Here is a 27,930-nt window from a genome sequence, read left to right on the forward strand (position 1 = left end):
GTGGGACTTCGCTCGCACGCGTGCAGCTTGTGGGCGCGCAACGGGAAGATGGCGGACGCAGAAAGTGGGTGCAGTTTTTAACTCTGATTTTGAGTCTTCTTAAATGGTTTGTTGAACAGTTTAAGATGAGCTTCTCTAGGCGTTTCTGCAGTTTTAAGACTTGGCTAATGTTTAGCGTTTTGCAGGTACCGTTAGTATTGAGTAGCCGTGTTTCTGTAGGCTGGGGCGAAGCAGCAGCGTGGCGCGGCGCGGCGAGAGCGACTGTAGGGTCAAGAGTCTCTTTAGTAGAATCAATTTTACACGAGCAGGTTTAGCGCTTTAGTGTTAGTTTTCTTTTATAACAGAAAGGTAATGTGGCAGTGCGAGGGTTTTCTGGCACGTTGAATCGCCTGTTAGTTTAGGGGCGAACTTCTTTTCCCCGTTAGCTTAGCTCTGTGAGCTTCATCATTTGACTGGGTTTTTCGAAAGCAGTTCTTTTGAAAAATCAGTTTTACCAGCCTCATATTTACTCTACCTGCATGCCCGTTTACTTTGGGTTTACACCTTGACTGCCAGCGCTTCTGCGTTAGACATGCCTTTCCTTACCAGGCAGGGTCACCTGAGGTTCAGATCGTACTAATACTGATTTTTATTTTTTTTACTTCAGTCAAACGCAAAAGAGAATAAAGTTGTGATCATGATTACTGCGGGCACACGTTTAGAGTTGTTCGTTTGTGGAAAGGGTTCAGTTTTTTTGCACCACGTGTTGCCGGTGTTCGCCACGTGGTCGCGGCTTCACTCGTGCGCTAACTTAAACTACCTTGGCTAAGGCTAGCTAACATGGTTACGTGCAATGGCCCACAATTATCAAACATTAGAGTAAGAGTACTGATCTAAGGTCAGGTCTCCAGTGATCGATTTTATCAGTGTTATATAGAAAGCATAAGCTAATCCTAGGTCATCTTCTGTTGTAGAAAGTTTGATAAGTGTGGTCCATTGTTTGGATAACTACATTGAAATATAGAAGCTCAGTGAAAAGACGTTTAGGTTTCTTTCTGGTCTGTTTTGATGTCCAGCGTCCTCTCAAGTGGCTAACATGACGTACTCGATATGGGAGCAGAGCTTTGTTAGCTCTGGCTGAATCTTGGGTTCACTGCTGGGCACAAGTATTTATTATTTGATCTTGGTAAACGACATTAGAGGTCCAGGCAATGCTGAGCTATCTGAGATTTATATTGATTTGCTCTGGGTGTAACATTAGCATTCTTTTGCCTTTGGGTTAATCCTATGTTTCCTTTTCTTCAGTCACTCCTGGTAAGAAAGAGAAGAAGAAGAAGACTAAGAAAATTTCAGATGATGAAATTGGGGTAATTACTGGCTTTGAGTTTTTCTATTATTGAAGTGATGACGTTCTGCGACCCTGGCTGCAATGTTTATTTTCGTCACTTCTGTTTAGCTTCCTTCAGGCAGTCAGGCCTCATTGTTTACACATTAATTTTTTGAGTTCCATCAACAAACTGTCATTTTGCTGTCAGGAAATTCAAGAAACGGGAGATTTCCTCATCAAACCCGAATCCAAGGTTGCCAAGCTTGACACATCCCAATGGCCTTTGCTACTCAAGGTAAGCTCTCCACTCAGACCCTTCCACATCTTTCCAGGGCCGGTCCACGATGTGACGTGATGAACGTGTTTATCCATTCTCTGAGTGCTGCCGGCTCTGTCTCTCCACGGCCTTTGCAGTCCGTTCTGGACTGCATGGTTGCGGCTGCCTGGCTGTCCTTTGCTAGACCAGTGTTCTGCTGGGCTAGCAGGTGGGATGGTCAGGACAGCTGGTGTGGAGGGATCAGACCAGCGCCAACAAAGACGAGCGGACACTTCTGATCACATGCCACTTTTATAAAGCTTCCAGAGGACCTTTTTAATTCCTTAAACACTTCAGTTTCTCATTTTCCCTAAGTTCATACTTTGTATACAGTTACGGGTTAGGCTTAAAAATGGAGTAATTCAGTCTAGCGCTGCAGGACTTGATTTACTGAGAAGTGTAGAAGGATTTTCTTAAGTGAATAATCTGAAATGATTTGCTGTGCCTTCTAGAACTTCGACAAGCTGAACATCAGGACGGCTCATTACACACCTCTGCCTCATGGCTCAAATCCACTGAAGAGAAACATTAATGACTATGTCCGGTAAGAAGTGTAGACAGCAGAGAGCATGTTTGAAGAAGCCACATGATGAGAAATATAGATTGCATTAGCACTCTGTGCAAAGATGACCAGCTATCTATCACCCTATACTGATGGCTTCTTAAACTCGACGCATTGTTAGACTTGATTTTCTCCAGCTAATTTTGGTGTAAGCTCTTGTTACATTGGTTATATTTTCATTTAGATCTGGCTTTGTTAATCTGGACAAACCAGCTAACCCTTCCTCTCATGAAGTGGTGGCCTGGATCAAGCGGATCCTGCGTGTGGAGAAGACTGGCCACAGCGGCACCCTGGACCCAAAAGTTACAGGGTGTCTGATCGTGTGTATTGACCGTGCAACAAGACTTGTCAAATCTCAACAGAGCGCTGGTAAGTCACTCTCAGCCACTGATTTCTGATCAGCTTATCTTGTTCCTTTTCACTAAACTCCTCCTGGATCAGCATAGAGCTTGCTTTTTGTTGTGTGAGCCTGATCTCACTCAGTGAAACCAGTGGCCTCTCCTCACTACTCTTGTGCCGTGTGTTTCAGGCAAAGAGTATGTGGGAATAGTACGGCTGCACAATGCGATAGAAAATGAGCATCAGCTTGCAAGGGTAAGTGAGCGCATATCATACGTTAAATATGTAATAGCTTATATGTATTATTTGCGTCTGACCCGTTTGAAAATGGTCTCTTACTCTGGTGTTGGATTTCTAATTCAAAAAGAACTTGGAACTGAACACCTATAACACTTGCCTGTGCACATCTTGTCTACGTTTAACATCTGTACCTACTGACTGCACATTTTGTTTGTCTTTGCACTGTTTACTATGCATGTCTTATTACTGCACTGGAAAAGTAGCCCAATAGTGTTTTGTTATACTGTACTACCCTGTATTGTATAATGACAAAATTGAATTGAATAACCTCAGTGAAGACGTTCAGTGAATTCGGATCAGACTGTTCCTACATCTTGGATTCCAGAGACTGTATGGACTAGAACATTTTGAAACCAACAAAATTTTATGTATTATTTTAAGGTTCCTTGTTTCAGATGAGCATAGGAAGTTGTCTTCCAGCCCTTTAACACAATTCAAAGAGTAACAGTAGTTTTTAAATTCTGCTTAAAAACTAAAGTTTTTGTACAACAGGGACAATATATCAGCAAACATTCACACAAGAACTGGTACTCCATTCAAAATCATTAATGAGCCATCACAAGTAGGGTGTTACTGATGTATTGATTGGACTCTGTCATTTGCAGTTTAATGTATGCAGTATGTGAAATGATGAATCTGTTTATCCATTCTCTGAGTGTTTTCCGGCCCTCCTTTCTCTTGCCAGCACTCACGCCTGTTCTAGGTGTGAGTGCTGGCTCTGCCGGCTTCTTCATCTCTGCTTCAGTGTTCTGCTGTTGCAGCTGATGCTAGAAGCCAATGCAGGTTTGGAGGGTCAGGATTCACCAAAGAAGAACCAATGGGACTGATCACATACTTGCAAACCATTGGATTGTGAATGACTGCAGGAATTCTGGGAAATGTAGTTTGATTTGATCTGTGGTTTTTGGATATCCTCTAGGCTATGGAATGCCTCACTGGAGCCCTGTTTCAGAGGCCTCCTCTCATAGCTGCAGTGAAGAGGCAGCTGCGAGTGAGGACCATCTATGAAAGCAAGCTGATTGAGTATGATCCAGAGAGAAGACTTGGTATGAACTTGTTTATTCATTTGGATCTGTTTTTAGAAAGAAATAATGAAGCCATAAGATGTTAAACAGATTGCATTAGCATTTTTGTGCGAAGATGACTTGCTATCTATCACCCAAGTACTGATGGCCTCAGTGTGCTTTTAAAGTGGCTTTTTTTCCCGTTGTTTAAATGCAGCCACTGAGTTTTTTTTTTTTTTTTTTTTTTTCTTTCTTGCTGTGGTTTGTAATGCAGGTATCTTCTGGGTGAGCTGTGAGGCAGGCACATATATCAGAACGCTGTGCGTTCACCTGGGGCTGCTGTTGGGAGTAGGTGGCCAGATGCAGGAGCTCAGGAGGGTCCGCTCTGGAGTGCTGGGTGAGAAGGTATGTTAATGACTGTGTTGGTACATTTAAGTCACTTTGTTCCTGCATAGTTTCCCTTTGTCCATTGAGTCACAGTGGCTGTTGGGTACTGTTGAGGGATACTTTTTACAGGACATCTTTACTCTTTAATGGAGTTTTCTAGTTAGCTTAATTAGTGGTAAAATTGCAATGTCTCTGCATTTGAATTCACTGCCTTAACACACGTTGTGCTCATGTTAAGGCCTTTGTTCCTTTAATGAAATGCATATAGTGCCTGAATAGTAATTTTAGTATTAAAGTACTGGTACCTTAAGTGATTAAGCATACATGAGCACCTGAGCATGTTATCAGAATATAATGGGTGAGAAGATAACTCCTACCACTGTGTTTAGCTGTGTGGTGTAAGTTTGTCAGAGTACACAGATTGTCCTTTTGTTGTGATTTCTGACCAAAGTGTTGAGTTCAGCTCTGGGCTTACTTCCCCAGTCCTGGTAATTAATCTTTGGTACAGAATGTGGCCAAGTGTGAACATGTCAGAAGTGGTGATCATCTTGCTGCTTCAGCAGATCTTGGCCAACACTCTATTCTGCCATGAGTCTTAGCTTCCAGATGTGCGACTTTTACTTTTTTTTTTTTTTTTTTTTTACTAACTGTATAAATGAATTTTTGTCAGGACTGCATGGTGACTATGCACGACTTGTTAGATGCCCAATGGCAGTTTGACCACAACAAGGATGAGAGCTATCTGAGGAGGGTCATCTATCCTTTGGAGAAGCTGCTCGTCTCACACAAGAGGATTGTTATGAAGGACAGTGCAGTAAGTATCTGTGTCTTACCTGCCTTTTTGTATGGTCACGTGATGTTGGGTAAATAGAGGAAAATGGAAGTAGGCACCCAAATCATAACTTGAGTTCATTGTGCTTTTGACATGTACTGTCCATCTCTGCATACGAAGTGGTTGATGCAGTCTTATCGTCCTTTAGGTGAACGCTATCTGCTATGGCGCTAAGATCATGTTACCTGGTGTTTTGCGGTATGAAGATGGCATCGAATTGAACCAAGACATTGTCGTCATTACAACTAAAGGAGAGGCTATTTGCACAGGTAAATGGCAGATCACTACCCACCCCAGCCTCATGCTTTTCCAAAGCCACATGATGTTTTATAGATTACAATAGCATTCTGTGCAAAGATGACGTTCTACCTATCACCCGAGACTGATGGCAGTAGGTGTTCCCAACTGTCTGTATCTAGATATTATGACTAGTTTTAAAGCAAGTCCCGTTTGCATTGCAGCTGTAGCTCTGATGACAACAGCAGTCATCTCTACATGTGACCATGGTGTGGTGGCCAAGATCAAGAGGGTCATTATGGAAAGAGACACATACCCACGCAAGTGGGGTTTAGGGCCCAAGGTAAGGCTTATTAATAAAATTTGCATATTCTTGGTAATGTCACTATTAATTTCTTGTTGGCCGATATTTATTTTTAACTCCTCCATTTCAGGCCAGTCAAAAGAAAATGATGATCCAGAAAGGACTGCTAGACAAACATGGCAAACCAAATGGCAGCACCCCAGCAGAGTGGAAAGAGAGCTATGTAGACTACAGGTACACTTCACTTGTTGAGTTATAAATGGGAGACCTGTTATTTTCTTCTTTAGTAAGACCTTGCAGATCGTTTATGGCATGAGGTAGTGTATCCTCAGTGCTGTTCTGTTCATGCTAATTTCCACTCATGGAGTATAGTCCTGCAGACTGTTATCCCTTTTTAGCCTGCCGTGACTCTAGAGGGAGTCTGTCTGCTAAATTATTTCTAAGAGTTCAGGTCAGCTGTCTGCAGTGTGCATGGCAGGTCCTTGAGTTCTTTGGACATTTTGTTCTGTCTGAGTATATTCTGTATATGCCGATGTGAGTTCCTGGTCTTCAAGGCATAGTATAAGGCTCGGTGTTGAACTAGGCCAACGAATTAATAAGATGGCTTTCTTTTTCGGCAGCAAATCCAAGACTGGAGCAGCAGCTCAAGATGTTGAAGCCACTCAGTCAGGAGCAAAGGTAAAAAGTCAGCTCTCTAATTTCCTCTGCGTTATAATGCATATGGCATAATGCTTGTTCAGCCTTCTGATTCTTTGCTGATCACTCTCCTGCAGAGGAAACGGGATGAGAGTGGAAGCGAGGGTGAAGCTGTGCCCACAACCCCCAAGACAGATGACGAAATTAAGAAAGAAAAGAAGAAAAAGAAGAAGGAGAAGAAAATGAGGCTAGCACAGGAAGCGGCAGAAGCTGCTGAAGCTATGGAGGAAGCACCAGCTGCTGGGGAAGCTGAGGTGAGGAGACATGCCTAAAGAAAAAAAATGACCCATTATTGCACTGAAATGCTGTGTTTTAGAAAGCATATTGTAATGGGAGTGCTGGTTCTAGTAAATGCTACAGTAAACATGATCTACAAACTGGCCCCTGTGCCGTCACTTGGAATAATCATACAGTTTGTGATTCTACCTTGTCTGCAGGTCACAGAGAGTGCTAAGAAGAAGAAGAAGAAAAAGAAGGCGAAAGAAGCAGAGGCTGATTCCGACTGAACTCAGACTTGTCCAATAGACTGTTCAGAACCCTCAACGAAAGTGAGGGAGAGGGCTTAGAGACTGTAACTGCGCCATGAAGAGACCTCATGAGATCCGCCCAAATGGGACTTTACTCCTTTTACCTTCCTTCACATAATCATCTTTGTATGTCAGTATGGCTGTCAAGCATTTGATGGTTGAACTATTTTTAAGAATGGGTTTGATGGATTTGAAACCAAATCTCAGTATTCCACATGGTTCCCACTGATGTATATTTTGATTGGAGTTAACAACTTGTTTCCATTAGAAAGCTTTGGAAGAAGGAAACTGCTGCAGAAATATCTAAAGTAGTAATTTGACATGTTCTAACCAAGCCTCAACCAAGTGATCCAGCCCCAACACAATGTGAATTCATGTACTTTTATGTAAAATGACATAAAATTGCCAAACTTTAGGACTGGAATTTCAGTATGAGGTTCACGGATGTAAGAAATCAACAATGGTTATGAACAACGATTATCCTATTGCCCCCTACACCCCACCTTTTTCCCCCTCTCCTTCCTCAAAGTGCATTTTTATTTACTTTTTTTTCCTTTTTTTTTTTTTTTTTAGGGGGTGATATAATGCTATTTTATTTTGTATCGTGTCTGTATATATAACAGGATCAAATTGTAATCCTAAAGCAATGAGCAAACAAGATTTTTTTTTTTTCTACTTTGTTTGACTGTTGTATTTATTGTTCCAAGGTATTCTAATAGTTAATTGTACAGGTGATATAATCAAAGAAGTCAGGTTTTCCAGTGTTAGATGTTTTAATTCATTTCAAAAGTGCCATACCTGATGAGCTACATCATGATAAAGTACTGACAAGTTGCCTTAAGTCTGGACAATTTCCCTGTATAGTACAGTACATGTAAACGTTACATTGGGAGTTCCATGGCACTTCCTATTAGAATAATACAAAACCAAAGCCAGCTCAAGGTCAATTTAAAGATCAGACCTTTTAAAACCAGAATGGTGTTTGTCACAGTAGTGGTCCTTTTTGCATTACTAACTTATCCTACACATTTTGCCTGATGTTGCTCTGCTCTTCATAAACTGACGAAACTCAATTCATCCAAAAAAAACAAAAAAGTAACTTATTGCTTTTACAAAACAAACATCCTTGCAAACACTTGGGTTGTCCAGTGCTAACAGCCTGGAGATATTGAGAGAAATGCCCAGCCTTAGCTTAGTCTTGTAATTTGGTATTGCACTTGCTTTACAATGGCATGGGTTCTTTTAGGGGATGATTTGGCAAATGAGGTTGTGGATGTCAGTACACCCAGGACACAGGCACCCACTGAGGGCTAGAAGCGGCTCTCTCCAACGCCTCCTCCACACCCTTCACACTCTCATCCACGTCGTTGTTGACCAATATCACATCGAAGAAGTGACGGTATGTGCTGTGAATGGCGTCTGATTCCTTCTGGATGGCTTGCAGTGCTTCTGACTGTGGATGGAGAGTGGGATAAGTCAGGAACTCGAATCCACAGGTGAACCTCTAGCACTACTGAATTTGAGAAAGCAATTGCATAAACTGACCTGGTTACCAGTGTTGGTTGGAGCTATGAACACTACTAGGGGAGCAAAATCAGCTGTTCTGAGGAGCTTCAACATCTGAAAGAAAAGCATATGCTGTCAAGATCTTGAATTTGATAAATTTGTCAATCATCATTTCTAATTAAAAGATTACGAGATTCAATAGTGAACATTAAGCCTACCTGAGGTTCAACGTCCAGGAGTGCAATCTTGCCTTGCTCATGTATCTTCAGGATGGTCTCTATCTTGGTGCCAAACATATTGCCCTGGAAACTACCGTATTCCAGGAACTCATTCCCCACGATGCATTTGGTCATCTCATCATTGGAGATGAAGTAATATTCCTGGCCATTCTCTTCATCTTTCCTAGGAGGTCTGGTAGTGTCTGTTTGGATACCAAAAATTTTTGGTTAGACTGTTTGGAAAAAACTTGACTGGGTGCCAGTCATGCTGTCATGGTCAAACCATGACATTTTGAAGCGCAGCTCTAGACGGACTGAACGATTTGATTCATGACCCTTTTATCTCCCACAGTTCCTTTGCTCTGTTTTAGTTGATGGAGACGTGGCTATAGCAGCACTGCTCAACATGACCATGCCCTCTCGTCTACGGCGAAGCACTTCGGCAACTGAGACGAAATGCATCGTTGAGAAAATCATTTCTCTGAACGAAATTCTCGTTCTAAAACAGAAAAGCTGAGGTAGGGTGTCTAATACCTGAGCCAAGATTACTTTAGCTTCTAGAAACAGTGCTCACATGGCAACATTACAAAACATTTGTCTCAGTCCAGGAAAGTGATTTTGACTAGACCTGTCCAGGGTGTATCCTGCCTTCCGCCCAATGGCAGAATCATTAGAAATGACCCAAATAAGGCACTTGTACAAACAGTGAGAGTGTAGCTGTGCTTACGAGGTGCTGGGTAGGCAAACTTTTCAGGGTATTTGGTCAGCAGTGAACTTTTTATGTGACTTCTTCCCACACCAGGTGCACCTACACAAAAACATAAAACACAAAATTCCTTAAAAATCATGAAAATTATGACTTACATCTCGCCTCTCTTGATAAAGTAAAATAACAATACAATTTGAATGCAGAAGCACTACCTAATGTATTCTGAAGAAACATTACATACTTACCAATGAGTACTAGGGTTTTTCTGTTGAAAGCTGGGAGTTGCACGACTTCCTCATATGAAATTACATCAAGCTGATCAAAGACTGAAGGGAAAAAAAAGGTCATTTTTTAGTCAAGACTAAACAATATGGTAGATAATCCATTCAAGAAAAGGAAAGTGCTACTTACTGGAGCTGTGTTTGGCCAAGTACTTGTCTTTGCATTTCTTCTTTTTGCCAAAAGGGCTGCACGACTGACTGGCCTCACCTGTTGTTTTGCTTTTACTGGCAACACGCCTGGATAGATACCAGTGTGGTATTGTAAATGTAGAAAAGAGTGGGTTACTTTGGGTAATGGCAACAGATAGTTAATACTTAAAGCTGAAGATAACTCCATTTTAGTTCTACCTTATGCACAGGTGGACTTAGTAAATAAGCTGATTATGAGGTTGAACCATACCATTCCTGAAGTTCTGGGGAAGGTATAAGCCCTGCATAGTCTTTGGCTGAACTGTCCACTCTACCCTGCCACCAGTTTGGATCCCGCTTATTGATGATCTGAATGATGTCACCTGTCTGGAACTTAAGGCCAGCCTCTTTACATGGGATGAGGTCATCTTTTGCAGGGTCGTAATCAAACTGAGCCCTCATGTACATCTGCAGGGAGGAAAACACCAGTTACAGAACACTGAAATGCAAATGCATGCATGTGCACTACTTGACACCAACCAGTTTAACATAAAGCAAAAACACACTTATGATCTTGCCAAGAACCAGTCGGTTTACTGTCTATGACACAGATGACCACTAAAGGTTACAGTGCCTTTTTTGAATCTGTATGTTTATGATCTCATGAAATCTATTAACACTAACAAATCTTGTTATATTGCCCACCCTAAACATTAACCGTTTCACATACAGTGCTAGTTTAATCCTTTACCAACATCACTTTAAAGTGGATACATTTAAAGTCATAGATGTTTCTTAAAACCTCAAAAATCCAACATTTTATCAAAAGTATTGTCAAACACTACCATAAACTAGAAAACATATTTCCAGTCATAATTTCTGACAGATTCATCATAAACTGAATCTCGTAATTGAATAACCTTTGAATCTAATCTGAAATAACAGATATTTAATAATACAGTACATTCAACTGAAAAAAAGGACTTAAAATGGGAGCTATGATTAGACAGAAGAGACTGCACACGTGACGACCAGCAGAGGGCATGACATTATATTAAGGGGTGCTACGGCTAGAATGAGAAATACAACCATGTTTTTTTTTGTTTTTTTAAAGCAGACCTGTTTGCATCATTTTGTGGTGTCACAACAGTCACAAAAGTGTGATTTCTATTGATTTTTTCTCCACTAGCTGGCAAATGTAGAAGGAAATAAGGTATTTAATGTTACTGCTAGAAAGCCAAATATGTATGTATTTATTATCATCTACATGTGGATTTCTTGACCACTGTGGTGGGAATTCCCAGTGGTTGTATGATGTATTTGCACAATGCATACTGGGTATTGTAGTGAAAGACCATTGATGGAGAAAAACATAAAACACAAAATTGTGAATTCTGTCAAAATGATGAGGTTCCCGGTGCACCACAATGGTGCACCACAGTATATTACATAACTTCGCAAATAATATATTAAATGCTAGATTTAGGTTGTAATGCCCATTTAATTATGCAGACAAACCAACCAACCAACCTAGGTCAGGAATGAGGACATTGTTTTTAGTACACAAAAGGCAGGAGATTTAAGTATTGTAGCTAAATCGAATGTCTCTAGTTAGCCTACAGGAGGAATACTAACATAAAGCAGGATAGAAAGTGAAATGTGTTTTTTTTTTAATGGATACACTATTCACTGAAAGGTTTAGGGTTCATGTTATGTAGGCATATGTGCACGTTATACTGATAAATGAGCCATTTGCCATTGCATATCGCACTGTGAAACACAGCATCTCTGTCTCACAAACATACATATTTGGTTGTATTCGGCATTACTTGCTAAATGAATAGTCAGGGTGTTGTGACACAGTGTGACCAGCAGATGACACAAGAAACACAGCAGGTTTCCAGTTCAGTTATTTGATGAGGAAATGTGATTATCTATGGTTAGCCACTACTGGTGTCTAATGATTGAATAGTCACCTGAGTCAGAGGATTAGAGGATTCCCCTAATAAAGAACAAACCATGTGCAATACAAGAATTACTTGCTTTGGAACAGATATGTAAGGATAAGATCCAACACAAGTCACTCTGAACTGGCATTCATATTGGAAAAAATGATTAAACTGAAGCATATGTTGATTGTATAGATTTCACATAGGTTACATATGATTTTTACCTACCTCACAAACCATTGAGCGACTTTGCTGGTTTGGGATGATTTTCAAGGTGACGATGCCATTTGTATCTCTCTGAAAAAAGACAGCAATAAAATGTCAAAAAGTCACCCAGAACAGCCAATTGCTAAAAAAAGACATTTGAAGTAAGGCAGTTTTAGAAGAAGTACTTGCCAGAATCTTTTGTAGCTGGTCCACAGTCTGATTAGCAACACTTTTGCCATTAATCTCTGCAATTTCATCTCCTTCATGTAAGGAGCCTAAACAGTAAACACAAACCACTATCAGTGGCAGTGCCAGGTTTAAGAACTAGGAGCAGACCCAGTATCCCAGACCCAGAAATCCATCAGAATCGTTCTTTATGGATTAACTTTCACTGTACAACAGTTAGCTCCACACAATCTGACCATTTTATCCATGTTGACAAGAGATTCGTTTTTTTCATCATTTCATTCTGCTGGCCAACATTTCTGTATTCTAAGGTGCTGGAACTATTTTTCTCTTGCAACATTAAAATCATTTATTTGTAACAATATTTGTAAATTGTTTCTTTTTCTTTTTCATTTTGCCAAACGCAAATATAAATGCAAAAGTACACTCTGGTTGGCTGCATTCACAAGCCAAAAGTGTTCTATTGACTTTATACAATAGATCTCAAAATAAACAAAGTAAAGCAAAGCCCTTAACATTGCATCAAATGCGCTTTAATGTTGTCCGTTCCTTCTGCCACAATATCAGGTTCAGCTCAGCTTTTACAATATACGCCACATTTATTTAACTGTCGATTTGTTCCAGCCAATCTATAAAGCATTTTACCACTCATCTTGTTTGCCATATTGTCTTCTGTAAAGTTTTCCTAATTCCAGTTTCCGCAATTGTTGCTTTGGCACAGATGCAAAAAAAGCTTTCTATGTGGACAATGACAAGTTTGAAATTTGATGTAGGCCTACTTTCAAAACTTTTCTATATGATCACATTTAGAAAATATTATCTATAGTAGTTATGTAATGTTTCCAACTCTGTGTTTCTGTGTGCTAAAGTACTAAACACTTTACTAAAGTATTACTGTGTACTGAACACTCAGCTACACATAAAGCAAGTCATTACTTAGCGATCACAAATAACATCATGGGTACAAGGCTTCTCAACCATGAGATTGTACTGTCAGAGCTAACTGTTGTATAATGCCTAAATGGTTCTCATTCTAAACCATAGCTGGTCAGAGGGCATAAATCAAGCACTGGTCACCTTGTCTGTGGATCATCCCCCCGTGTAATATTCTTGCCACCGTACACTTCTGTTTCTCGTTCAGTTTTAGAGTTACTCCCTGGTGAGAAACAGGAAAACAAGATGAGACCAACATTTGAGCCCCTTACACAGACATGAACATTGCTATAATGGTGCTTTAGTAAAGTGCTTTAGATACAGACACAGTACCATTGGTTCTGATGGGTGTTTCTCGAAAGCCACCTCACGCATCTTGATCATCTCTTTGCCGTTCATGTGGGCAGCACTGCCGTTGGTGTAGACCTCCTGATCCTTCCCTTCAAATGTCTGCATAGCTGCCTGAAAACACAAAGACCCAGGCATGGCTTAGTGCCAAAAATGACTTAACTTCTCAGTGTGGCCTTCATTTGTGTAAACACTATAGCTGTGAGAGAACAATATGAAATGGTCATAGAACAGGTAATTGCTGAATTATCTATCTATCTATCTATCTATCTATCTATCTATCTATCTATCTATCTATATATATATATATATATATATATATATATATATATATATATATATATATATCTATCTATCTATCTATCTATCTATCTATCTATATATATATATATATATATATATATACGACAGACATGTCAAAACTCCCTTTTTTTGATGGAGGAATACATACATAATACTTCACATACATACTGCTTATTTAATACTGCCACTTTGCAGTGTTACAGTGCCATATCTGACATTGAAAGCTTTCAGCTGTAGCTCAAAGTAGATACGTAGTTGTGACATTTGCTCTGGGTTAAAGATTAAACATCCACATTTTTAACACCTCATTAGATCACGAAATACATGATACAGCTACCACAGTTGTCATGGTTATGTGTCCAGCTTAGTGGGACGATGTGGCAGCGTCCTGGAAATGGAAGGTGCCATTTACTGAAAGTCACTGAAGCCTTCATTTATTGTTTCGATCCATGGGAATACACTGAAAGCTTGGAGCAAGGTAGCTTGTGTAATCCTTTTGCAGTAGTAAATGGCTTTGAGAGTATCATTTGACAATGCTATTTATCAAACAGGAAAGCTCCTTTCCTCATGTCAAGGAGATATATGAGATTTTCTAGCATGATTCACATTACTAATGATAAAAGGCCACTAAAATCAACACCGTTCAGATCAAACATGAGTAACAAACAACAGAAAGCTTTGCCTCCTTCTGTGTCACAGGCAGCCCTTTCACTGTGTGATTTCCTGACCACACTGTCATAATCCAAGCACTAGTGCTGCTAGAAAAAGGCTGTTAATCTTTATGCTCAAATCCAGCCTCTGGAGGACCACAGATGTGCACAGTTTCGTGCTTTCCTCATGTTATCTTATGTCATCTTACATGTGGATGGCAATACATTCAGAGACTTTAATCTCATTAAAATATTCCCCCATTGTAGCCCGGATGTGTGTATGTCCACACTGCTCATAGTAAAATGTGTTTCACATATATTTTCACGTTTTCTGTACTCTTTCTTTTGACATAGTAATTCATTATCATGAAAAACTAGGTCATTGTTTTAACACAGTAAGTTGTTTTCAGAAAATAATTCAATATTTTAAGATATTAAGCCATATATCTCAAATCATATATCTTTTAATGTACACTTTGAGAATTCATGTTATTGCAGGAGAATAGTAACTTAAATTCTTTTTGCTTCACTATTAAAGGACTAACATAATTCACCTGCTACAAATCAAGCCTTTTCTGGGATAAATCAAGTAAGACCAGAGTGAAAACAATCACTTGAGCTTACTTACGCAGCATTATATGAATTAAGATGGACTACCTTTGAAACTCTCACTGGAGTTTAAAAATTAATTATGCATGAAGACTGGTTGGTTTCATACCTATGAAGCCTATCAATGAGGAACAGTACATTTTGGGCACATCCCTCTAATTACACACAAGGAAGAAATGAAGGATCTAGAGCAGGCATGTCAAATTGACCTTCCAGGCCAAAGTGAATTCAGTTCATGAAGGCCTTGCTAGTTGGCCTGTGAGGACTGGAGGCTGACACATGTGATCTAGAAGGCAACGACTGCAAAGCTGCACATTCAGTGGATACATTGCAAAGCTGTTTTACAGCCCATCGAGTGCGCATTCATCTGACGTGCTCACGTGTAGCGTAGCGCTGCTAATCTGATGTGTACTTTGGCGTGCATCATCACAGCAAGGGCTAAAGGGCATCCTCTTATAACTGTAATTACAGGCCTGGGACTTCGGACCCTGTACTGACACAAAGCGGGTGACGTTGAGAAAGAGATTATGCAAGATATACTTGGAAAACAGAGAGGTTCTTCAAAGGTTATGGTAGTGCTGGGTGGTACTGATTAAATTCAGTATCACAGTATTTTGCAGTACTTTCCAAATAAATTACAGTATCACAGCATCTGAAGAGTACATCAATAAAGTTAATGAGCTCATGCTTCCATGCTACTCTATAGTGGAATATCAACCCTCATATAGTTTGTTGCTGATATAGAACATAGTTGATAAATCTGCTTTTAAAATGAGACCAAAGGAAATATTACAGAGTATTATAAGGAAACTTATTATTATTTATTTAGTATAAAATTTTCAAAGTCTAAAGTGCCCAGCAGTTGACTTTACAGTTAACTAAGCTTTTGTTGTCTCTCAGTAATGACAAAACTAAAAATCATTGTTCTTGTGTGATACCTAGAAATGTTCAGAGCGGTGTAAAATGCTTAATTCCAGAGAAGCTTACAGTCAAAATCGTTCATAATGGCGATGATACAACCAGACGTCTGAACAGTTTAACGCTTCTAAAAGCTACCTGCTGCTAGCTTGGTCTGAAAAGTATTTTGATCAATTTATTTGACTCAATTTATGGCAGAATGATACAAGAAGTGTAAAGTAGCAAAATAAACAAAATAGTTTCCAAAGAAAACTTCATAAACTTTTTTTTTTTTTCAGATTGACCATTTTGCCATTAACGGTACATAAATACAAGTATATTAAAAACTCAAAAACATGTGCACTGGTAATTTTGGATGGGAAATGAAATGGCTATATTTGCACTCTAGACATCAGGATGTCTGGTTCCTATCAGCACCATTGTAAAGAAAACTAAGTCGGTAAGTCTGCAAATAATGAGCCTTGCTTTAAAGATGAATCTTCAGTCTGATGGACAGATTTTCCCTCAGGCTGAAACATCAATATATTTTTGCCATATTGCCCACCCCTACCCACACTCATTTCCAGTTCATGTGTGATTCTAACTTTCTTGGAAATGGCAAAATATATAATAGCACAATATATAAAAGTCACATCCCGTATCCCAGAGCCTTTTTTACCATTTTCTTTACTTCATACAAACACTGACAACTAATTTTGATCACAAAGCACATTCCTTGCTGTTTATAACCTTGAGTCTTTGTAGGCAGAGTATGTAACCCTTATCATTGTTTGCTGTAAGAACTCAATGAACTCTACAGGCCTAAAATGAACATCCTCTTATCGCACCAGTGAAGCACAACAAGCTGACACAAGCTCAGTCACAGGGCTTGGAGTGGACGGCAATACGCACCCCATACCTGTTATATGATTTTGCACAACAGACAACACTGAAATTTAGAGAAAAGAAGGCAGCTTCTCTCTCATTGCTGTCTAAGTTGAGAGACAGATATTTTGACAGCAGAAGGCATCAGTTCAAGAAGACATCTGAGTTTAAAACAGATAAACAGACGTATTAAAAGAAGACGTGTAGACCACGTCAAATCCTGTTATATGTCGAGTGGTTTAACAGGTTTATCTAATATACTTCAGGTTTGCAGCACAACATATCTAATCATTTTAGCATGTCTGGAAAATGTTTCAGGGTTTATTTGCCAAATGTACTCATTGTAAATACAGGCACAATGGGAATATCACGGTCACCAAATGCTAACAGCAATTTGCATTCATAGTGTCCTCCTCAGTTTCTCACACAGCCTAGATAGAATTCAGGACTGACTCTTGGCCTGCTGAAACAGAAAGATTAGGTCTTTTACAGAGAAAAATGCTGAGGTCAGAGAAAGAGCTGCTGACCCTTCCTCTTCGCTCTCCACAAATATAAGTGCCAGCACACATAACAACTCAGGATACAAAGGACTTCCTGTTAGTGCAGCAGCACTGGACACTGTTAAAACGGATATTCAATAATGTTACTAATGCTTGTGGATGGTTGAAATGCTGTGTACTCACTGTTTTTCACTTTTTAAACAGGAAATTCCCAAGAAAAGCTATGATTTAGCTTCAAAGGCAAAGCTCTTCAACAATTCTCAATTTCAAAATTCCACATGATTTAAAGAACAGAGAACACAGGGAATGGCACCAACTGTGTTTTGCTGGGATTCACATTTGCTCTGTCCTATTACACAGGATGAAATATCCTCAGCATGAATGACCAAGAGCTCCTTAAAAAGCCCATATCATCAGTTTCTTTCTTTGGTATAGTATGTAAAACATACAACACAGAAACAATCAGCAAGTAATACAAGGATGTGCAAAGGGATATAAGTACAAATCCAATCAAGTACTAAAGTACTGGACAAAGAGAGGTTGGACATGGTAATGTAAAAAATACATTTATTTGGTACATAATCACACTAACGTTCAGGGGACAAATACAAAATGCAAGGAAATGTAGGAAGGATATGGGCATTTATTTTACTCCAATTTGCAGAGATTTCTACTGTTCCTCTTCATTTATTTTAGGCTTTCCTCTTGTTGTCACTTTTTCTAGTGTTTTAAATGACCTGCCTAAAAAGATATCAGTGCATTAGCTTTCCACTGTTGTGAGTCTTCTAATATTCCATTTTTGGTACCTGATTTCTGGATTAAGTTCACACTTAAACATTTTCCCAGTAACTGTCATTTAATCCTACATAAAAGGTGCTTAGGTTCCAATGATTGAGAGAGAAACAGTGCATCTCACCTTGCGGCCTGTCACATTGTCTATTATACTTTCTGTTATCATATTTGAGCTTTTGCATTGTTGGAGGTCCAATAAGCTAGACAAAACTGGCTGTGAAGTTGACTTTATGGTCTTAATTCTCTTCCCTCATAATGCATCACAGCATCTCAATTACAACGAACCATCTGTTTACCCAATTTCAGAAACTCTTTCTGAAAGGCTGAAATGCCAGAGATATAATGTTGGATAACACAGCTTGAAACACCCTGTTTTTTCCATTTTAAATTGCATATAGAATGTGCTGGGTTAGTGTTGGTGAGTTTTTATCACTATAAATCAATCAGAAAATCACTCAAAGGTTCCTGAGTGGTTCTGATATGGACTACAAGAAAGACAGCATGATGTCATCCTGTGCAGTGTAGTGGAGCTTCACTAAATGGCAACAGACCAACTGAGGGTCAGTATGATCTCTATTAGCAACACAGTGCTAACAGATTATCTTTACAGTCTGCTTTCTTCTTGTGCCTTGGACGTTAGCTGCAAACCCAAAAAACTCAAATACTAAGGGTGTGAAAGACTGAAAGCATAGCATTTGTATCTGATGTCTAAAGGTGAGTTAAGATGTACAGCAACAAGGGGAGTCGGAGGAATTGCATTAAGGAAATTCAATCATTGTAAGTGCTCTGGTGATGTAATGTATTCTCAGGAGGGAAGCGCACTGTGCAAAGAGATGACCACAGATGCACAAAAGGACTAAAGAATGTATACTGAGTCAAAAAAATCAGAATCGCTATTGGTTTGTAAGTGTTACCCACCTTCTCATTTGTTTAAACTTCACAAAACTCAAGTGGGAGAACATATTAATGTTATCAGAGCTGGCCAAGGTTCAACAGTGTTATCTGAAGTAGGAGGAACAAAATGTCAAGAGGACAAACATGGTAGTATAAGAACTATGGAAAAACACTTTTGCATGGTACTACTACATAGCCAGTGAGGAAAAAATACTTCAAGAAACAACACCATGTGACTTTCTGAGAAGCTCCAGGACAGTTCAGTCATTATCATTACATCTGATCAAAGCTTGATCCTAAGAGTGTGTACATGATGTCCCTATACTCCCTTCATGTTCACTTTTGATGTCAGCATTTTACATTTTGGACTTGAACCAGCATCTAATCCAGGACTAGCTGAAACTGGCCAGCAGTGAGGATCTCCATTTAGACCTTGCGCAACTTACCAGCTGATAGAGGAATGACAGCACTTTCCACCACAAGAACTCACTCCAAAATGCTGACCCAGTCTGAAGATTTCATGCTTTTAGGAAGCTACACAGACAGCTGGTCCAAAGGTTAGCTGCTATCGCTGTGCTAATCAACATTTATAAGATGCGTGAAACAGCCTGGGTTAGCTAAAGCTAGCTTATTCACCCGCAGACAAAGAGGAACATGCAAGCTAAGGTCTAGTAACATTCACAGTACAAGTTAAATGCTGAGTTAGACATTGCAAAAGAGTTTGGCCAAGAAGCTGCTTGGAACTATTTCACTCATCATTAGCTTCCTACCACCAGTAACAGCTTCTTTTTATGAAATACTTTTTTTTAAAAGAGATGCACCAATTTGAGAACTGTGGGCCAATGCTGATGTGTGATATTTGTAATGTTCATATGTTTTATGCAGATACATACATGATCATTTTTAAATGGCAGAAACTGGTAAAACACTTGGATTAGCATGTAGATGCAGTAAAATGTATAATATGCACATATTTTAGCACATTAGCCCACCATCACCTAAACAGTCTGTTTTTCAAAAGTACAATAAATGTGCCATCAATTATTAATTATATCAGTGTGAGCATGATATCTTTGAGCCTAAGAGTTCTCACCACACAACCATTCAATAAGCAGCAAACTAATTTTTTAAGACCATCAACTACCTTGATAATGCTTATAAAGTGGATATACCTACAATCAGATGTGGTATGATTAATCTTTCTGGACAGATACCAGACCTTTGCACTGGCATTAATAAATGATTTACAGTTTGTAAGGCACTAAAGTCTCAGCAGAAAAAAACATTTCTGCAATCACCCTTATCTCTTCAGACTGACATACTCAAAGTGAGGTAAGAGTCTGCCATTGATGTATGGCTCCAGGTGGATGCTGGGGATCTTCTCTAATCTAAAGAAATCAAAGGTGGTATTACAACACCAATGCTATCAGTGAAACTAACAAATGAAAGCCATACTAGGCTCAACAAGCATTTATTCACTAGTCAGCATGTTAGCATGTTTGCATGAAGCACAAGACACACTATAGACCTCATGATAAAAAAAAGTAATGGGGCAGAGTTTCACAGTCATCCTTGAAGGGTTACTAAGGTTATACTGAAAGAGCCAAGAGATCCTTTTATGTCATAAACGCCCTCACAGTATGTGTCTCTGGGTGCAAAACAACTATCTGAGTGAGCACTGTTGCCTCAAGCTTCCTCCCCTCTTCTCACTTCCTACTTTTGAGTCTTGCAGTGTCAGGCCTGTCACGTGAAATACAGCACAGAGAAAAACAACTTGTGCCTCCAGCCCCTCATCTCCCCTTACTGACTGTCAGCTTTAACACAGTCGAATTACCGGAAACTGACTTTTAGAGATATATTGTGATCTGTTCACTCAAACCAACTTTGGAGCTGGTTAAGGACACATACTCAAACATGACATTTGTAGTGTAAATCCTGGGTAGACAGATACACACAAAAACACCCCAAAAATATCAAACAAATATCAAAAACAGTCAACACTGTACATTTATAATAAGAAACAGTAGTACTAATACATTTGTATTGACATAAAAAAATAAACTGTGTATACTGCATGGTAACCATATTCCAAAAGCCCAAAAAATGCCCATGTACATCCACTTCTGGAAAGCTGCTCTATAACAATGCTTTGTCTATAGCCAAGAATGCATGTAGCATCTCAAATTCAGATCATCCAATAGCCCATTTCTTCATCGTTAGCTGAAGCAAGTGATCAAGCTAAGCAAAATCCATGAGCTAGAAACCCCCTGGGATACTGAGGTAACAGATGAGCACCAGAGCTGTCCAGCAAAACAGAATAAGCTGGAGAATATGAGCTGCATGAGCTAACACCCCCCACTCAGGATCTCCAGCATGTGCCGTGGGGGCCAGAGGTATGCTGTGGGTGTACAGAGTTAGTTCATGGGCGGGAAACACAACCCTGCTCAGTGGCGAGACTGAGCTTCAGCTGTGTGTGGTGTTATCTTTCAAATTGTTAATGAACTGACTATGTTGAAGGTCTGGTGCAACTCCTAATCATGTGATCCAGTTGGTTGTTTGAAAGCAGCTAAGAAGCTGTATTACCATAAGTCAGAACAGACAGCAAATTAGGTGGATAAAACAACCGCAATATAAGCACTATTGTATTATAAAGTTGCAAATCATTTTGGCCATCATCATTTCATTGGTATTATTTTTTTATCTACTGCCAAACCATGGGCATTGTCAGTCCACTGCACTAACATTAGACGTGCTATAAGATAATGACGGGGCCTTCACTAGAGTTCAATATGTTATGTCTGACGTATTATGTAGTATGTGACACGGCATTAGATCCCTCAGACTCCATTCACACGTTTTTATTGTTTTCATGTTTATGTTTAGCTAATGTATAGCTAAAGGCTAATAATACAATAAAGCTGTTTCTCTTACTTTGGTTGTTTAACTGTAAAACACACAATGATATGATTCTGCTTTAAAATGAATAGCAGGGATACATTTTTTACCCTTTCAGCCACAGAAGAGCAGCCAGGTATCTGCATAGCCAGTTCGCTATTATACTGCAGTTGCTAAGCGTAGCTTTTAGCTTGTTTTCCTCTTCATCAGAGTCAGTTTTCTCATTTGAGCTAACTGTTCTCTCAGCTGTAATCATGATTTGAAGAGTCACTACAGTTATATTATATACTGTCAGTGCAGTTAAACACCTGAAATAAGACATTAGGCTACATTAGATACTTGGTTGCTTTCATCATTCATTAGCTATTTTCAAAACAGCCCAACCTTCAAATCCACCACTAAGCTGTTTGTCAAGTTCATCCCACCTTCAAAATACATCTTCAGATGGCAAGAAGGCAGTTTTCTTAGTCTTTAAACTGGAGACTAAGAAATTACGCTGGAGATTATTCACAGACAGGGTCATCAACTCAAGATAGCCGATTTGTGTCCAAGGACCCATCTTGTCTCACTAAGTTGCATCTTAAACAGAAAGGTTCACTTGAGGACCTGTTGTTCTGGCACAAACAAGAGGATTTGGGGTGGGGGTGGGGGGCATCGTTTGTGTTACGCAACCCGCTCCAAGCTGTTTCCCAGACTTCCCTACTTCCACTGCAGTGATGAGACATGGTACAGCAGGCAGCCGTGGCTGTGCCTATTTATAGTGTGCCTGGACTCTTCAGCCTGACTAAGAATGACTAAGAATGGACTAGCGGCAGCGATGATTCAGTGTAGGCGAATGGGAGATTAACATATGTGCTTCAGCTTTTATCATGGTAACAAAGCATACTGCAGTTTTGAGAATACTGAAGAAATATTAATAGATCTTCACAGGTTAATTGTGTGGATATGCACATCCTGAAAATGCTAACATCTAAAAATAGTTGTTGTCTCACTTAGACTTATGGACTTAACTTCTAGTTCAATAAAGTCGATACATCTCTGTCTTCAGCAAGCCGCAATGTCTCTAACCTTGCTTTTCTTTCAAGAAAGTTCTGGTCTCAGCTTCAAAGCTGTTCTGAACTGTTAGTAACACTGTTCTGCCAGACAGCAAGACCTATTAAAGATGCAGTTTGCAGGGCCTTTCAGTACAGTGATAGAGCACCTAGACATACCTGGCCAATACATTTTTCAAATGCCTGCTGGTGAGAGGAGTTTACAGTAAGGACAGAACAAGTGGAGCCATTTCTTGATAGGTAGTGGCTTGTGCTCTGTATTTTCATTGCACAGCTGAACAAAGTGTTCTGCTGCAGTCCCGACCGATTGTGTCCCAAGTGTGAATTTATTCCTTAAGTCAGCATCTGCTGACAGGTGTAATATGCCAGAAAACATTTAGACTTAGAGGTGAATGATATAGCACAAAAATTGTATCTTGATACTTCGTGATATTCTTGATAAATTATACGCATCTTAATATTTTGTTTCTTTCTGGGGTTTGATAAGTTCTAGCAGACAAAAAAAGAACCAACAATGCCACATTTTAAAAAATACTATCAAAAACTATGATACAGAGAATTTTATTCAACATTTCAGAAACTGCATTGCACTGTTACATTACTAATTATGCTTTCCTTGTAAAAGAACACACAATTGGTCAATGTTCAGAATCTCATGGAGAGTCCACCAAAGCTTAAATGTGAGTAAAAAACAGCCTACCTGTAAAACATAGTGTTAGCTATCTCAGTAACAAACAAAAACAGTCCTGTAAATTTGTTATAGCACCCAGTAAAAAGCGACAATTTGCGTTGTTTCTGCAAGATCTGGACCTTCGGAAATCCTCATAGTGATTGTTCTTCTTTCTTTTTTTATTTGTCTCAGCCAAATTTAATTGCAGCTTAAATAATTGCGATTACCTCAAATAATTCTGATCAATTGATTATGACATAACTTAATATGATGGTTATATGTCATCGTATTGCCCATTTCTAGTTAGTTTTTTTTGTTGTTTTTTTTTTATCAGACTGTCGTTCTGGGCTACTAAGCATAAGTGATAGTAATATACATATTAGTTTCCTCTATCCTGTTTTCTTAGAGTACAGACATACTTATGTCAAAACCTCATTGTGTTGGCGTTGCATATCATTTGGCAGAGTTATTTTTGAGAGTTAAAAATGTGATCCATAAGGTTTCAATTGGTGGCTCAATGTTATGTCCCATTTTTAAGGCCTAAGCAAATTACCCTGCATAAAGCTATGTGTAAGCGTTCTAATTCCCATGATTCCACTTTTTCGAAACAGACAGCATTTTAAAACATAACCGGAGTCAGTCAGAAAGGAACACAGCAAGCTCACGTGTCACATTTCTTGGAGACAGATGACTCATACATGAAAAGTCAGACTTAATCCTTTTGTCTCGCATGTTTCCCAATGCCACAGTTTTACTGAAGGTCGTCTTTGTATTAAAGGGAAAATTCCATCACTTCTTTCAGAATTTCTGTAGAAATCACAGTCACTGAGACGTATTGAAAATTTAGTGTTTTTAGATGCGACATGGGGCAAAACTGGGCTGACTCTAATTTCTTAACAGTGGTGGTGATAGGAAGCAGGGGTCAATGTCTGCCAGTGCAGATGTACCCATTTTCTTGGCTATTCGAAAGGACCAGTGAACCTACACAGGTCTTCTGAGTTGTAAATATAGTGTTGATACTGATAATATAGTGGGACACCTGAAAAAAATATTTGGGACTATTTCGTCTTAGCACGCTGTGCATGTAACTTTCTGCCACTAATGGATTTTAAAACCACATTTTAGACCAAAACTTCCTCTCAAAACTGCCATAAAACACTGTCTCAGGCATCAGACTGCATTCATGGCCATTCATGTCACGACTTTCTGTGATGCAGCTTTCAGAGGCACGGATAGCTTCAGATGTCTGCTTCCACTGTTGTGAATGATTCAAACTTTCTCTAGAAAGAATGCTTTCACATCAAACCAGGCTTGAATGACTTGGCTTATATCTCGGTGATTTAATGCAAAAATTCCCCTTCAAGAACAAGCCACAGCTGTTGACCAAGTAGATTAACCCATCGTTAGCCTGTATGCATGAGAAAAATCTTTACAGACCAATTTGTCAGCAAAATCCACTCAAATGCATGTCAGTGTAAGATGACTCTGCTGCAAGTTCCAAACCCTGATTTCAGTTCATCAGCGGCCTGAAAGAGACTCTGTCCCTAGACAACAGAGAGCAGGTTGGTGTGGTTCATTAACCCTTCCCCCCAGCTATACCTTCTCACGTACAATGGACTCTGCTTTGAAAGGATCTTATCTCTAGGCCCATGTATATTGAAGATGTCCTGAAAGGATGGAACTGAGTCTGTCAGTGCTAGGCTGAGGAAAGGAGGTGAGCGGAAAGCCACAATTACTTGTTAACTTCAACATTAACAACATTAACTGAAGAATGAGGCTAATAAGATTAACGTGGTTGGTGATTTTTGGGTGTGCACGGCTAGCTCTTTTAGGAGATGTGAAACTGCTGTGTCAGTCTAATTACATTACAGTGTTTTATATTAGTTAGTTTGTCACTGATGCTGTGCATGCTAATATAAACCATGCTTCCAATAATGGCAGGAATGAGTGTGTGTGTGTGTGTGTGTGTGTGTGTGTGTGTGGAACAGAACAGTTCATCAATACGTTGATTTATTTCTGAGGCTCAGAACACTGCAGTAAAGCTTATAAGGGGAATAACAGCATTTGAGAATGAAAACCTTACAAATAAAAGAGTTCCCTGGAGCACTGCTGCAGAAGAAGCACTTTTATACTTTGAAGAAAGATATTTGTAGGGAAGTAAGAAAAGCTTTTTTAAATTTAAGGACATATGCACAATGCATTGGTTCAGCATCAATGAAAGGGGTTTCCCTAGAGGCATATGTCCAAATTACACCAGTATACTGAGCTTCATTAACATTTACATTTACATTTACAGCACTTAGCAGACGCTCTTATCCAGAGCAACTTACAAGAAGTGCTTTGTCAAAAAGCACTTCTAAAAAGGCTCATTTTTCCAACATAGTTCTTTAAATCATCAATCGAAAGTGTTTTAGGGAACAAAAAGTGGTTCGTCTATGGCATCACAACAGAATAACTGTTTTGGCACCCTTATTTTGTGCATACTAACCGTTTTGTCACAGAGATGTGACTTAAGGCAAACCCAAAAGGGAATGGAGACAATCAGTGGCTTACAATGAAAACAAGAGCCAGTGCTTCCCTTAAGCTCACTGGATGCTTCAGAGGGAATTCCACGGATCAAAATCCTGCTCAATTTAATCACTGAGATGTAAACTGTCATTCACAGTGGTTTGTTGTGAAATGGTTAATCATAAAGAAACTCATCACCAATTTGAATTTATTTTATTGTGCCTCTTAATGCTGTGCATGTATTTTAAGATATATATCTGGTTCCTGTCACCACTGTTGAGAACAATTCTGATTTGGTTTCTCTAGAACGTTTTCCCCATCGAAACACTCTGAATGACTCAGTGTACATCTTAACCACTGAATTATGAAGCAATTAGGAAAACCTGGTGGAATTCCCCTTTAAGTCTTAAAGAGTAACTCCACCAATTTTTCCAAAATTTCGGAATAATTCAGTCTTTGAGATGCAAACATTCAGAATGGTCTGATGTTGAATAGTTCATTATAAAGAAACATGTAGACTCAGATTTCTTTACACTGGTGGTGATAGGAACCAAGGGGTTGCATTATCTTCAGCACAAACATCACCTTTTTATTTACTTCCCAAAACCACCAGCAAACCTACATGTGTCTTCTGAGTTTTTATATGTAATGTTCATGATTGTAAAAGTCACAAATCTGAAAAAAGTGGTTTTGGGGGGAACTGTGTTTCGTTATAACTCCCTGCATGTACCCCTCCTCCAACAATGGATTAAAACATATCTTACACCAAAGCGTTATCACAAAACTATCATAAAACAGCGTCTCAGACATCAGGCAGTCACTTCATGTCATAACTTTGTACGCAGGAGCTTTCAGAGGTATTAAACTCCAGATGTCTGGTTCCTGTCATCACCACTGAGAGCAAATTCTCATACGGCAAGTTTGTCTAGAAGGTAGCATTTCTCATCCAACCACTCTGAAGGACTTTGCTTCCATATGAATCGTTTCATGTAGATTTTTTTTTTGGGAAAATTTGGCGGAGTTTCCCTTTAACCACTGCTAGCCGTTCCAGATGGGTTTCTGTTACTGAGGCAGCGCGATGGACCTGAACGTAAACCGGGCTGCGCCAGTCTGGACCAGCGCATCTGCCCTCCGCCTACTGCACGAAATGATGATAGAATTGAGACATGTGACAAAAACAGATGCAGAAAGAAAGCAAAAGATGGAGAAAAGACGGAGGCTGAAAAAATGGGACTGCTATTGTCTTCGTGCGAGCCAAAACACACACACACACACACACACACACACACACAGTGAGGGCAGTGAGTCAGTCGGCAGAGCTGAGTGCGGAGGGTCTTACCTTGTCTGCTCTGGGTTTGTTGTGCAGCAGCTGCTCCAGATAGAGGTCGGAGAGCGCCGTGCGAACGCTGCTCACGCGCTCCAGAATGACCGCGGGCTCGTTCTTGCTGGACTTTAATGTCATGTTTTCACACTCGCTGAGGCTCGGTGTCGGCTGGGGGGGGGATTAGACCCGGTCGCCCTCGTTCAAGGTCCGAAAGAGGCTGGTCAGAGGGAGGGGAGGAGGCTCTGAAGGAGGGAAGGAGCGATATGGAAGCTCTCGGTGCTGTCAGATTAAAAAGTTCAAGCTCCTGCTCGAAGTCCTAAGTTCGGGGGCGATGGAGCCGCTTCTGCCGAGAACCAGCTGACAAAAGCGCATAAACATTGGCGTGTGGAGGAGGAGGAGGAGGAGGAGGGGGGGGGGGGGGGGGGGGGGGGCGGGGGGTTCTGCTGCAGCTTCCCTTGGTAGTGGTTAGTTACGTACTGATGACACAGCAGAGGGGAGGGGGCCAGACCCGCGCCTGGAGTGGAAATGACAACCGTGTTTGCGAAGTTCTGTTCTGCGCCTTTGCGAGAGCGAGAGCGAGAGTGCGAGGGCAGCCGAGATATGAACAACATCAGCGAGGCGTTTGCGAGCGCAGTCAAATGTAGGCAAGACCGCCAGTGAGGCAGAGAGATCTAT

General features: G+C 39.9%; 2 protein-coding genes and 5 non-coding genes across 7 annotated transcripts; 6 read left to right on the top strand and 1 right to left on the bottom strand.

The window, feature by feature from the left end:
- Positions 1–8: 8 nt before the first annotated feature.
- On the top strand, positions 9–7,888 carry dkc1 (dyskeratosis congenita 1, dyskerin). The gene is made up of 15 exons (XM_017684479.2): positions 9–64; positions 1,285–1,346; positions 1,515–1,601; positions 2,075–2,166; positions 2,369–2,553; positions 2,714–2,778; positions 3,743–3,869; positions 4,102–4,232; positions 4,885–5,028; positions 5,195–5,315; positions 5,508–5,626; positions 5,718–5,821; positions 6,208–6,265; positions 6,361–6,537; positions 6,721–7,888. The coding sequence occupies exons 1-15, from the start codon at positions 49–51 to the stop codon at positions 6,787–6,789; spliced, it is 1,557 nt and encodes a 518-aa protein (XP_017539968.2). The 5' UTR covers positions 9–48; the 3' UTR covers positions 6,790–7,888.
- LOC119265486 lies at positions 1,653–1,865 on the top strand. Its single transcript, XR_005131679.1, has one exon. It is a non-coding gene; the product is annotated as a small nucleolar RNA SNORD17 (small nucleolar RNA).
- On the top strand, positions 2,204–2,282 carry LOC119265473. Its single transcript, XR_005131667.1, has one exon. It is a non-coding gene; the product is annotated as a small nucleolar RNA SNORD83 (small nucleolar RNA).
- LOC119265487 lies at positions 3,446–3,654 on the top strand. Its single transcript, XR_005131680.1, has one exon. It is a non-coding gene; the product is annotated as a small nucleolar RNA SNORD17 (small nucleolar RNA).
- Positions 4,658–4,793, top strand: LOC119265483. The gene has a single exon (XR_005131676.1). It is a non-coding gene; the product is annotated as a small nucleolar RNA SNORA36 family (small nucleolar RNA).
- Positions 5,361–5,437, top strand: LOC119265474. Its single transcript, XR_005131668.1, has one exon. It is a non-coding gene; the product is annotated as a small nucleolar RNA SNORD83 (small nucleolar RNA).
- Positions 7,565–27,636, bottom strand: mpp1 (membrane protein, palmitoylated 1). Its single transcript, XM_017684480.2, has 12 exons — positions 27,271–27,636; positions 13,262–13,390; positions 13,073–13,151; positions 11,999–12,084; positions 11,831–11,899; positions 9,925–10,121; positions 9,655–9,761; positions 9,489–9,569; positions 9,262–9,342; positions 8,535–8,737; positions 8,356–8,430; positions 7,565–8,263 (listed from the first exon to the last, which is right to left on the bottom strand). The coding sequence occupies exons 1-12, from the start codon at positions 27,391–27,393 to the stop codon at positions 8,087–8,089; spliced, it is 1,407 nt and encodes a 468-aa protein (XP_017539969.1). The 5' UTR covers positions 27,394–27,636; the 3' UTR covers positions 7,565–8,086.
- Positions 27,637–27,930: the final 294 nt, after the last annotated feature.

Source organism: Pygocentrus nattereri, chromosome 16 (genome assembly GCF_015220715.1).
Source record: "Pygocentrus nattereri isolate fPygNat1 chromosome 16, fPygNat1.pri, whole genome shotgun sequence".
Lineage (NCBI taxonomy): Eukaryota > Metazoa > Chordata > Actinopteri > Characiformes > Serrasalmidae > Pygocentrus > Pygocentrus nattereri.